Raw genomic sequence first — 13,433 nt, 5'->3', positions numbered from 1 at the left:
AGATAGAAAGCGAGAAATCACCCCCCAGAGGGGATGGCCACGCCGCAATCCCTTCTCCTCCATTCTCCTCTCAGGATCTTGGGCACGCATGCACACGTGCCCGGCGTGAATTTAAGCCACCAGGTCCGGGACTCGAACCACGGTCGACTACGTGGGAGTCCAGTGACATAGCCATTACGCTAACTGCTGGTCCCACACATAATTTAATTGGGACCAGCAGCTAGTGTAATGCAATGCCTACGTTGTTGGACTCACATGTAGTCAACCACGGTTTGAGTCCTGGACCTCCACTAGGTAGCCTAGTAGAGGTGGCTTAAACTCACACTGGGCGCGTGTGTGTGCATGTGTGCCCAAGATCCCTAGAGGAGAATGAAGGAGAAGGGATTGCAGCATGGCCATCCCCCCTGGGGCGGGGGGGAGATTTCTCACTTTCTTTTTCTCTGTCTCTCACTGTCTTTCTGGTGAGCACACGCACCCTTTAGCAAAAACCTCTCCCAAAAAAAAGAAAAAATTGAATCTCACTACGACTCTGTAAGGAGAGTGTTGAATGTATCCACATTTTATAGTTGAGAACACTGAGTCACAGAGACTACATCACTCAGAATCCAAGCATGTATAACAATGTCCCACTGTCGAGATCAGATCTGACACCACCACTGACAGGAAACCCTGAGGAGAATGTGTATGTTGAAGAAAAATACATATGTCAGAAGAAACTACAAATTAACCCAAATTCTTGGAAGTCTCCTTCTAGAGCCCAACTTTGATCAAGTAACCAAAATGAGGATAGCCAGTTTCCAATGGTTGGGAGTAGGTATTAGTGCTATTTGAAGCTGAATAGTCTTGTTTTTCTCCCCGTATGGACTAGTGTGTTTAGAAATGGGTTAAGTCGGGGCCGGCAGGTGGCATGGTGGTTAAGTCTGCTGAACTCCCACATGGCTAATTGCATTTTGGTTCCAGGACCTAACAGCTTGCTTTCTCACTTTCTCACTCTCACTCTGGTAACACTGAAATAAATAAATAAATGAATAAATAAATAAAATAATTCTTAAAAAAAAAAAGAGGAAATAGGTTAACTCTTTCAAGTTCTTCCCAAATGTATTAATTGTTTGATAAAAGAAGCTTAAGCTTTTGTTTTTAACACCCGTCTGCCTGTAGATGGATGGAGAGGGATTGCTGAATGAGGAATTGCCAAATTGCTGGGAATGTCCAAAGTGCTACCAGGAGGACAGCTCGGAGAAATCCCAGGTAAAGACAGGACTTAGACTCGAACTGTGACAAGAAGAGAAGAACTGTGTCAATTTGGGATACTACTTTGCAACAGTATTCACATGGTTTCTTTGACCTGACAGATTATTTTTGTTTGTTTGTTTTCTTTGGTGAATTGTTTTTTCTTTGTTAAGAGTTTTTTAGTGTTTTTATTTTTGTGAGTTTTTCTGGCTTTGTTATAGAGCACGTGAGCTCACCAGAGAGAGAGAAATGAAAAATCATCCGTGAAAGGGATACCCACACCACAGTCCTTTATTCAGTCTCCATTTAGGATTTTGGGCAGGCAGCTCACACACCTGGCATGACTTTCAAGCTGCTCAGTCCAGGACTTGAACTGCACAGTCAGCCGTGTGGGATCTAGTGCCTTAATCTGGATAAACATTGGCTCCTGGTGTTTGTTTTTTGTATATAAATATTGTTCCACTGGGGACCTGCACATTCTTGATGCATTTATTTATTTTTTTATTTATAAGACAATGTCTCGGGGAACCAGCAGTTGGCATAATGGCTATGTCACTGGACTCCCATATAGTCAACTGTGGTTCAAGTCCTGGACCCGGTGACTTAAACTCACACTGGGCATGTGTGTGCATGCCCAAGATCCTGAGAGGAGAATGGAAGAAAAGAGATTGTGGCATGGCCATCCCCCCTGGGGAGTGACTTGCTTTCTGTTTTTGTTTCTCTCTGTCTTTCTGGCGAGGGCATGCGCCCTATAGCAAAAACCTCTGGGGGGGGGGGAGACAAGGCCTCGGGACCAACAGATGGTGTGATGGCTACGTCACTGGACTCCCATGTAGTCAGTTTGAGTCCCAGACCCTGTGGCTTAAACTCACACCAGGCACATGTGCATGCGTTCCCAAGATCTCAAGAGGAGAATGGAGAAGAGATTGCCGTGTGGCCATCCCCCCTAAGGGAGGTGATTTCTCACTTTCTGTCTGTCTCTTGTCTTTCTGGCGAGCACATGCACCCTATAGCAAAAACCTCTCCAAAAAAAAAAAAAAAAAGACAAGGTCTCATGATCCTAGCTTGCGATCCTCCTGTCTCAGCCTCCCCAAATCACTGGGATTACAGGCACATGCTGTGTGCCTAGCCTTTGAGTTGGACTAGGAGGCCCAGTCATCCACAGCATAGGATTTTAGCAGAACCCCCTGGAGTCCTTTTATGCTCTGAGGCCCTAGAAAGTGAGGAGTTAATAGCTGGGCTTTGTGAGGAGGGAAATTAGGTGAACAAGCTCTCTCCTGAGGAATGTAACTAGTAGTCTAAGGCAGTGAACCTGCTTAACAGGAAACACCAGTTAAACAGGTTTACATTTTTTTCATCCTTACCTTTCTGGCCTTGCAGAAAGTCCTGCCCACCCCACTTGCCCCAGTGTCATATATAAGCTGTTCTTCTAGAGGAAACCAGCACCATGACCTTGGCCTAGAGCAGCCATGATTGCTGGCTCAATGGTTTTCAGGTTCTCCTCTGCTTTCTTTCTCACAGTGGGTATGAAGTGGAAAAGGTAGCCTAGTAGAGCAGGGTTTAGACACTGGTAGAGCTAAAAGTTAGTGGTTACAAAATTCTGACATCCTAGCTTAGATGATATTATGTGGGCTGTTTTTCTTCCATTGGTAAAATGAGATATATCGCTTTGTTGAAAGAGCTAAATTAAATACTGAATTAAAAGGTGTCAGATTAGGGGCCAGCGGGCGCTGGACTCCCACATAGCCCACCATGGTTTGAGTCCTGGACCTGGCGGTTTGCTTTCTCTCTCTCCTCCCTCTCCCCTCCCCACTCTGTCCTTCTCTGGTCAAATAAAAATAAAAAATAAATAAAGTTAAATAAACTCTTTTTAAAAAATGATCAGATTATATAGAAATAGAGTTGTGGCCCCTTTAAAGAATATATTTATCCAGGGAATTACACAGATGGGACAAGAGATGAATAAAGTGGGATATGAAATCAGCCCCAGTTTAAGTCTCACTTCTCTGTACTAGGACACAAACCTTTTGTCATGGAGTTTTTCTAAGTGACCCATTTGAAGATTTTTGTTCTGGAATCTGCATTCTCTGACGGGTTACGAGCTCTGTTGCTGATCTTTGCACAGTTTAGGTTGCAGACCTTGAGACCCTCTAGCAGCTAGAGAGTAACAGTGAGGCTCACCCTGTCAATTCAGAGGGTTCGGAAGAAAGCAAGCACTAATGTTGCTTTTCTGGGCCTGTTTTACAGAAGCGGAAAATGGAAGAGAGCGATGAAGAAGCTGTGCAAGCCAAAGTCCTGCGGCCCCTACGGAGCTGCGACGAGCCCCTCACACCCCCGCCTCATTCACCCACTTCCATGCTGCAGCTTATCCATGACCCGGTTTCCCCTCGGGGTATGGTGACTCGGTCATCCCCTGGGGCTGGCCCCAGCGACCACCACAGTGCCAGCCGCGATGAGCGCTTCAAACGGCGGCAGTTGCTGCGGCTGCAGGCCACAGAGCGCACCATGGTACGGGAAAAGGAGAACAATCCCAGCGGCAAAAAGGAGCTGTCTGAAGTTGAGAAAGCCAAGATCCGGGGATCGTACCTCACTGTCACGCTCCAGAGGCCCACCAAAGAGCTCCACGGGACATCCATTGTGCCCAAGCTGCAGGCCATCACGGCCTCCTCTGCCAACCTTCGCCATTCCCCCCGTGTGCTAGTGCAGCACTGCCCAGCCCGAACTCCCCAGCGTGGGGATGAGGAGGGGCTGGGGGGAGAGGAGGAGGAAGAGGAGGAGGAGGAGGAGGAAGATGACAGTGCAGAGGAGGGGGGTGCAGCCAGGCTGAATGGCCGGGGCAGTTGGGCTCAGGATGGAGACGAAAGCTGGATGCAGCGGGAGGTCTGGATGTCTGTCTTCCGCTACCTCAGCCGCAGAGAACTTTGTGAATGTATGCGAGTGTGCAAGACATGGTATAAATGGTGAGCAGGGATACAGGGGCACAGGAATAGGGGTATGGGATTAGGTGGCAGATTTTCCATAGGAGAACAGCATGCATGTCAGCATCTGAAGGCTTAATGGGGTCCTGTGAGGAATGAATCAACCCAGTTCATTTCCCAGATTATGGGCTCTATTAAAGATGTGGCCAGTTGTGCCTGTAGATATCACTAGGGACAGGGTGGCCCTTTACCTCCTCTCCCTGTTCTCTTTGCTTACAGGGAGGGAGACTGACTTGGGGTGGGGGTGGAGTCATACAGTTTGTGCTAAAACTCCAGTCTTAGGGGCTCAGAAGTTTTCCCCCACGTCAGCTGAACTCACACATTGGTTGAAAGTCTGTGATGTGCCAGTCACTCTTCTAGTGATGATGACACAAATGACTATGCTTAAGCCCCTGCTTTGATTACCTCTCCAAACAAGAGAAGTAGGTATGCTCTTCAAAATGAATTTGAAGGTGCTTACAGTTTACCAGTTGTAATTCTTGCCACCCAGACTTGGCTCAGAATTCTTTTCTCCAGCAAACAGGATCCAGTTTTGAAGCTTCTTCAGACTTAGTTGCCTTTCTTAACGAGACCTACCGTTTTTTTTTCTCAAGTTGGACACTTAGAAAAGAAAAAAATTACTGTTTTTCCATAAGCTCAAGGTTATGTCCCTTGTATTACAGTGGTTCTCAAAGTATGGTGTCCTGACCAGTGGTATCCCCCTGAGAACTTGGTTGAAGTATGTTCTCAGGGCCCATCCCATGTGTGATTAGAACCTTTGGGGTAGATCCAGCAATCTGCTTTTAACAAGCCCTTCTCCTGAGGATTCTGATGCCTGCCTGATTTTAAGGCCCCCTGCCCTATTATCAGCAGTTTGCTAGTACCATAGAAGTTTCATGTGCCACTGGTACAAATCTTCCGTCTTTAAATAAAGACCCTGTTCTTTGCAAACATGAGTTTACTTCCCAAATCTGAATTAATATGTTATCTATCCAAATTCTCTTTAATATTTCTCTTTGTAGAGCTAGTGGACCTGCCTGGATCTACCCCTGGGTTTCCAGGCTGAAGCACATAAGATTCTCATTATGTGCTATTTCCCCTTCACCCATTAGCCAGACTCTAAGCCAACCTGAAGGGGTGAGGGCTGTGAAATAGTCAATGGAAGCCTGCGTGGTGCAGGGCTGTTTGTGGCCTGTGGATGTGTAGACTACAGTAGAAAAGCAGGCCTCTCCCTTTGAGTCCTAGTCTGGACTAACTAGAAAATATCAAGGTAGCACTAAGGCAGAAACCTCAAAGGTAGGAGAGGGCTCTCTAGCCCAATCAAGTGCCTCTTTGGGCCTGATACAGTAATAGGCTTAAGGGTAAATTATGGAAGTGCTGAGCATCACCCTGCGTCTGAGGCAGCTGTGAGTGACTGACAAGGAAGAGAATAGAGCAAGCCTAGTAGCTTCAGGCAAGAAGTCAAGAAATTTTCAGATGTTCCTTTACATAGGCAATTGTAAGAGTCATACCATTTTGATAGTATATTGTTTGTTGCATGTCCCTAAAAACAACTATGTTGTGTTCTTAAACCCTCCAAAGTAAATCATGTGAACTGGTCAAGTTATGTACTACTTAAAACAGGTTTACAAAGCATCTAGTTGCTGTAGAGGACAAGGCAATTTTTTGCCTGTTCTCTAAGACAAAAATGACTGTGTGATCCTTGTACACTTGTACAAGAACCTAGGGAGAATGACCCTCCAGGTGCTCTGCTTTTCCCAGAAGTCTCCAGCAGCCAGTGATAGGAGCTCCATTGATGGGTATAAGTAAATGACGACTGGCTCTCTTTCCTTCTATCATAGGTGCTGCGACAAGAGACTTTGGACAAAAATTGACTTAAGTAGGTGTAAGGCCATTGTTCCCCAGGCTCTCAGTGGCATCATAAAGAGGCAACCAGTTAGCCTTGACCTCAGTTGGACCAACATCTCCAAAAAGCAACTGACTTGGCTCGTCAACAGGCTGCCGGGTAGGGGAGCAGCAGTCTTCCAGAAGAAGCATGCCAGGAGAGCTGGGTCATTGACAATGTTTCTTAGAATTGCTTTAGTGTGGGTCAACTCCATGGCCTGGTGGATAAAGCAGCCAGATCCCACATGGCCAACTGCCTGGTTTGAGTCCCAGATCCAGCAGCTTGAGAAACATGCTGGGTACATAAGTACATGTGTCCAAAATTTCAAAAAGAAGGCGTGATGGAGGAGAAGGGATTACAGCGTGATCACTCTCCATGCCTTTTCCTCTATCTCACTCTAATGAATACACATACCCTCTAGCAAAAATTGCTTTCTACTTACCAAGAGATTTACTGAAGGCCACCTGAACTGCCAATTTCCACGGCATCACTCTGGACCAGCAAGTCAGTCACTACTAGATAGCAGCAAGAATGGGATCAGGTGCTATTGCCATCCCTACAGGTCTCCTTAGCATAGCCACTGAAGATGACATTTGAGTTGGTCAGCCTTTAGGATTTTGGTCTTGGAAAAACAGGAAGTCACTCACTCTTGTATTGTTTTGGTGGAACTAAGTAATTAGTTTAGTGCCAAAGCTAGAAGATGTTAACATTGGATACTATAGGAATCTTTGAGCTGAATTACTCGAAGATTAGAGCATAGTCCCTCTCTCACTTTATACTGGAAATCACTCACCTTGCCAGTAGTTGAGGCTTTGAATGTACCAGTAAGCAGAGTATATTATTGCATGTTTCTTTTCATTTGTGGCAGGACTGAAAGATCTCCTTCTAGCAGGCTGTTCTTGGTCTGCTGTCTCTGCCCTCAGCACCTCCAGCTGCCCCCTTCTCAGGACCCTTGATCTTCGGTGGGCAGTAGGAATCAAGGACCCTCAAATTCGGGACTTGCTGACTCCACCAGCTGATAAACCAGGTACATTCTGGGCCTGACTTCTCTATTCGGCTTTTGACAGACCTCACTCCTAGAAAGTAAGGTAGTCTGAGAAATGATGCTGTGGAGGGCCCAGCAAATGGTGTAATGGTTCTGTCACGGGACTCCCATGGTTCAAGTCAACCATGGTTAAAGTCTTGGACCTAGTGGCCTAAACTCATGCCGGGTGCATGTGCGTGTGTTCCCAAGATCTCGAGAGGAGAATGGAGGAGAAGGGATTGCGGTGTGGCCATCCCCCTGGGGGGTGATTTCTTACTTTCTATCTCTCTGTGTGTCTATCTTTCTTACGAGCGCATGCACCCTATAGCAAAAACCTCTCCAAAAAAAGAAATAAAAGAGAAATGATACCATGGAATAGAAGAGTACAAACTGAGAACAGAAATGATGGACTGTGTACAAGTACAGATTAACTGTTAGATTGTCTGGAAAGTCATGACATAATTTTTCTATGCAAAAATGAATCATGACTTTTCTCAACAACCCAATATTTACAAGCACATAGCTACTTATAGAAGAAGAAATAAATTTTGTGGATTGGTAGGGTTTGGGGACCAGAATATAGAAGTCTGAAGAATTCTTAAAGCGTCTCATAGTTGAAGTGGAACATCAAAAGCTGTTTATGGGGCCAACAGGTGGCATAGTAGTTAAGGTGCTGGAATCCTGTATTGCCCACCACAGTCCAGTCCTGGACCCAGTGGCTTCAAACTCAGTCAAGCTGGGTGCATGTGCGTGTGTGTCCAAAATCCCAACAGAATGGCGGAGAAGAGATTGCAGTGTGGCCATCCCCTGCTGGGGAGTGGTTTCTTGCCTTAGCTCTGTCTCTGGCAAGCACACATGTCCTATAGCAAAAATCTTTTTTTTTTTTGAGAGAGAGAGAGAGAGAGAGAGATTTTTGCAGTAGGATATGTATACTCGCTGGAAAGACAGAGCAAGGCAGAGAGACAGGAAGTAAGAAATCATTCCCCAGGGGCATGGCCATGCCACAATCCCTTCTTTTCTATTCTCCTTCTGAGATTTTGGGTATACACGCACATACACCCAGAATGAGTTTTAAGCCACTGGATCCAGTACTCAAACCATAGTTGACTACGTGGGAGTCCAGTAAGGTAACCATTATGCCATCTGCTGGTCTCTATAGCAAAAATCTTTAATTTTTTTTTTTTAAAAAGCTGTTTACATGATAGTTTAGAAAACTGTGGGAGTGTGGGAAGGAGAGGAGCATTCCCTAACACCCTTTTGCTGTGTAAGTGAAGAATAATCTAGCAGCTGAGAAGAAAGAAAACTTGTTTGATTCCTTATGACCTGTCCCCATACTCTACTTTGCTGCCTTCCTGAAAGCAAGGGCTTGGTATGGGCAGTACTCTTAACCCCTTCATCAGGCCTGGCCAACAAGTAGTTGCTGCTGCCTGAAGCTTTGCAGCTGGATTAAAAAATTCAGTTTTTCTTTTTTGGGGGTTTTTTGTTTGTTTTTAGAATCGAGGGTTTTAATCTAGACTCTTTTCTTGTCTTGTGCAGGTCAGGACAATCGCAGCAAGCTCCGGAACATGACTGATTTCCGGCTGGCAGGCCTTGACATCACAGATGCCACACTTCGCCTCATCATTCGCCACATGCCCCTCCTGTCTCGACTCGACCTCAGCCACTGCAGCCACCTTACAGATCAATCCTCCAATCTACTCACCGCTGTCGGGTCTTCCACACGTTACTCCCTCACAGAGCTCAACATGGCAGGTACACAGCTATAGTTTTTCACAATAAGCAAGACCCCCTGCTTCATGCCTGGAACTTCACCAGTAAGCTAGAGTGACCTTGGGTCTGTTGACTGAATCATATTAATTTAACATGCTTCTTCACATTTGACAAAGACATGGATTTCTGCCCTTTTCTCTCTCTCTCTCTCTCTCTCTCTCTCTCTCTCTTTTTTTTGGAGAGGGTTTTTGCTCTAGGGTGTGTGCACAAGGCACGGGGGGATGGCCACATCGCAATCCCTTCTCCATTCTCCTCTCGGGATCTTGGGCACGCACGCACACATACCCGGTGTGAGTTTAAGCTACGGGGTCTGGGACTCAAACCACAGTTGACTACATGGGAGTCCAGTGACATAGCCATTACGCTAACTGCTGGTCCCTTCTGTCCCTTGCTTTAACTGATGAGAGATTGAGGTCTTGTGGGGTACCTACATGCAGCTTGGTCAACCCTGCACTCTTATGCTTGTTGTCACCTGGTGCTAAGAGGGAGGCAGCAGGGGACTTTCAGAGGCCATCAGACTGATGGCACTTGTGATCTCTGAGCCAGATAGTTCCGTGACTAAGAGGGTTTTTATTTCATATTTTGAGAGAAAGAGGGCTAGGGGAATTGAGTGCAGAAGAAAACTTCCATGGCTGTGTGTATGTAAGCATTGTCTTTGTGGCCACTTTCCCCTCAGGTTGCAATAAATTGACAGACCAGACCCTGATCTACCTACGGCGCATTGCAAATGTCACCTTGATTGATCTTCGAGGATGCAAGCAGATCACTCGAAAAGCCTGTGAGCACTTCATCTCAGACTTGTCCATCAACAGCCTCTACTGCCTGTCTGACGAGAAGCTGATACAGAAGATCAGCTAAGACACGCTCAGCCCTGACTGAACAGGAAACCGATCTTCCCCTGACTCCCCACAGAGGAGAGCCTCTCTCCCTGACCTGCACGGGCTCTGAGGCCAGCGTCACATTCCCTCTCTGCTCTCCTGTCCCTTGAGCCCTTCTCTTACAGGCAGGGCAGAGAGGGTGGTGGACACCAGGCTTACCTGCCTGTTCCTCTCCCTCCTGAAGAAAAGGGAGTAGCAGATTGATCTGAGGGGAAAGTGTAGACTGTGCTGTCGAGGTGCCTGCTCGCTTGCTCACCTGCCAGGAGACCGGGCTCTCAGTTCGGTGGCGTTTGTACAACTTTCGTCTGCACTAGGCACTGGGGCCCTCCTCCCTGCCCTTGGTCCCCAGCAGTGCCTGGTTCTGAGCAAACTCCCAGGGAAGAAAGCAGCCCTGCTTCTGTGGCCAGGCTCTCCTTGTGTCCAGTGCGTGTCTCTCCTCTGTCACACTCTCCGGCCTATGCAGGAGGGGCCAGCAGCCCCAAGAATGCCAGACCCATGCAGATCACACTGGTGCTGTCGAGATGTCCCAAACCTCACGTCCACATCTGTGCTCTCCTTTCTTCCTTCCCTTTATCTTGATTCTGTCCATTTGTGCTTGTTCACACAATGAGGTTGCCCACCTATACCTATCCTACCCACCCTAGACTTCCCTGCTAGTTTCTGTGAAGTCCTTGTTGCACTTATTGGGGCTAAAGCTCTTGAGAGGAGCTAGAACTTTCTACCCCAGGGACACCCCCATTTCATTGCTACCCAGACAGATTCTGAGACGGGCACCATCTCCTTGCCCATTCCCCCTTTCACTTCCCATCAACTGCCCTTTTCCCATGTGTCATTCTTGCCTGAATAGGGCTTCCCCAGGATGCATGTCTCAGAGGGAGTACCCTATCTCCCCCTAATTGGGGGAGCAGAGGTTGAATCCCTATCTGCCTCGAGGCCTCTGGTTTAGTGTAGCCCCTGCCCAGAGCCAGATCTGTGGATAGCCCCAGCGGCTCACTGATCTGGCACCTTTCAGGGGGGGAGAGGCTTCTGCTTAGAAGCCAGTCATCTGCCCTCTGTCTGCAGCCATGGAAGAGGGTGTGCATGTGCCTCTGTGTGTGTGGCTGAGTGTATTAAGTGTGTGCGTGGAGGGAGGTAGGGAGGGGAGCATGATGTCTCCCACTCCACCACCCTTTGTCAAGCCCCATCAGCTGCCCCATTTACTTTGCATTGAATGGCCTGTCCAAAGATCCTCTCTCTAGGGCAGCAGAGAGCTTTTTGCACTTTAAAAAAAAAGAAAGAAAGAAAGGTCGGAATTTCTTTTTGGGTCAATATTTAAGTGTGTGAGGAGATGCTCAGTAGTAGCAGCCTGTGGCAAGAACTTTTAAATGATAGACGCAAATTTGCACTCTGCTCCCCATCTGTAAGGATATTGATAGCACAACCTTGCCCCCGCCTTCTCGTCCTCCAGCCCCATCCCTTCCTGGCCCCTTTCCTGTAGCCCAGTCTCAGGCTATCCTCCTCCTGAAGCCCTATGGGGGAGGGGATGGAGCCCAGGCACCAGGGGTCTGAAGTGTGAGCCACCCAGAGGAGAGATGCCAACTGTACCCTTGCCACTTCCAAAGCAATAGAGGCAGAGGGGTCCCCTCTTTGCCACCTACCCCAGCTTTGACCGGTATTAACCGGCCTTCTTAGAGGAAACTGGGTCCTGGTAGGGAGTGGCATTATATCTGTTTTTTCCAATCTGCTGATTTTCTTGGCTGCACCTTAAAAACAGCAGTCTGCTCCCATGACCCTCTGCCCCTTCCATTGGTCTCCAGGCCCCAGTGATCTGGGGCTGACACTTTGAGGAAATGCCAGTGACTTATTCCAGAGTGCCTCAGTTAGGGGAACTTCTCTGTAAAGAACCCTGGGTATTGAGCAAAAACCTTATTAATATTATTGTTAATGACCTATAATTGGAAACTTCCTGCCCTTTTTTTTGGGTTGCTCCTGTGGAAAATACTGAAAAGATTACTTTTTGTTTTGTCGTCTTTTTATAAAAGGGGAGGTGGAGAGACCCCTTCAGAGCAGGGATAGTGCCGGGAGAGTGCCTCTGACTTTGGGACATTTCATCCACAGATATTTCCAAGCTGATGGTTTGCTTTGGGTTTTGGTTTTTATGTTTGTTTTGGTTTGAAAAAAAAAAAAACAAGCATTTTTACCATCCACGTAAATTGGTCAGCAGAAAAGAGAGCCCAGGAGTGGTGGCAGATGGACCGATACCCTTGCTGGGTTTTGCTTTTCTTTGGGACTGTGAGGGGAAATGGTTTTTAGAAGTGGAGACTTGGTCTATGTGGAGGAAAGAAGTGTCTCTGTTTGGAGACAGAGGAACCCGGGAGTTCCATCGCATTTCCTGCAATCTGCTCTTAGCTACGGCCTTGCCAGGAGAGCCTGCACCCCTCAGACTGCAGGACTAGACCCCCTGCCTCCATCTTTCCAAGCACTGGGGAGAAAAACCACAAAGGAAAGGAAGAAAATTTATATATATATATAATATAAAATCACTTGGTGATTAAAAAAATAACTGCTCCATAAATAAAACTCCTAAAGTCACTATGTTTAAAGGGTTTGATTGTGTTTTTTTGTTTCTCGGGAAAATATTGTAAATATATATTTTTTGTTGCTGATTTAGAGTCAATCTCCAATGTTGTGCTAAAAATTTTAAATTAAATGTAAGCATTAAGGGGTAAGTCTCATTCTATCTCAGTTGATACAATGGGGTTATTTGGGGTCAGGGAAGGAGGGAATTTAGTTGGACTTTGTTTTGTTTTCTAAAAGTTCACTATTGGTTTTAGAAAGAGCAAAGACATCTTTCCTCTGACCGGTGGGAATGGGAGATATTTGTGTAATAAAATTTTTAAAAAGACAAAAAAAGAAATAGCCTCCAACAGGAAATATTTTGATTTGGGTTTTTTGTTTTGTTTTTGTTTTTAAATAAAAAGACTTTAAAAACAAAAACTAAACCTTTTCTGCTTTGGTGTGTATGTCTCTGTGTGAGTCAGAAGGTCAGTGCAGACTTGGTACTAGTGGCCCAGACCCAGGGCTTTCTGTTCCTTCTTTGGAGCGGCAGCAGCAAAACTGGGGGCATGTGCATTACTTGGTTCTAGAAATGTCATATTTACTTGATCAATGTGAAATTTTAATTGATGGGAAAGTGTTAAGCTTACCTGACCCACCTCCCCCAAAAAAGTGCTTGGAGCTGCCTGGCAAAATTAAGAGAGCAAGAAGGGACCTACCTAGTCCTCTCCTGAGAACTATCAAGGTAATTGCTAATCTCCCTGCTCCATCACTAAAGCTGCACAACAGGCCTCTCAAGAGGCAGTGTCTGCCTGTGCAGGGTCAGTCATGCAGGTCCAGGTGGGCATTTGTCTTACCTCATTCCACTGCTCACTGCATGGCATGTTCAGCACAAGCACCCAACCGTTACTCGTGTGTACTGGGTGCTGCCAGGGAATTGCCTCCTCACCCCACCGCCACGCCTCAAGAGGGCTGAAGTTCCATCTGGAAGACCCTGAACAGTCTTTCATCCCTACCTTCGAGGGAGCTGCAAGTTCCCTGCCCATTCTATTCCTCTAGTTGATAGTTAAGGACCATCCCTGGTTCTGCTATACTTCCTAGAAATGGATAGGGACCTTGGACAATGTGCCGATTTGATGGTTTCCTGCGAGTGG

The 13,433-nt window shown here is 46.7% G+C and overlaps 1 protein-coding gene across 3 annotated transcripts in view; it reads left to right on the top strand.

The window, feature by feature from the left end:
• The window catches only part of KDM2A (lysine demethylase 2A), a 153,117-nt gene extending 140,791 nt beyond the window's left edge, over positions 1-12,326 (top strand). For all 3 annotated transcript variants that reach the window (XM_006171303.3, XM_006171304.3, XM_014585315.2), the window contains 6 exons: positions 1,159-1,248; positions 3,478-4,190; positions 6,029-6,192; positions 6,941-7,099; positions 8,633-8,848; positions 9,543-12,326. In XM_006171303.3, the coding sequence (XP_006171365.1) occupies positions 1,159-1,248; positions 3,478-4,190; positions 6,029-6,192; positions 6,941-7,099; positions 8,633-8,848; positions 9,543-9,724 (1,524 nt within the window). In that variant the 3' untranslated portion in view covers positions 9,725-12,326. The remainder of the gene's footprint in view (positions 1-1,158; positions 1,249-3,477; positions 4,191-6,028; positions 6,193-6,940; positions 7,100-8,632; positions 8,849-9,542) is intronic.
• The last annotated feature ends 1,107 nt before the right edge of the window (positions 12,327-13,433 follow it).

Source organism: Tupaia chinensis, unplaced genomic scaffold (genome assembly GCF_000334495.1).
Source record: "Tupaia chinensis unplaced genomic scaffold, TupChi_1.0 Scaffold149501_1, whole genome shotgun sequence".
In the NCBI taxonomy this organism is placed as follows: domain Eukaryota; kingdom Metazoa; phylum Chordata; class Mammalia; order Scandentia; family Tupaiidae; genus Tupaia; species Tupaia belangeri.
This window is presented reverse-complemented; position numbering and strand designations above follow the sequence as displayed.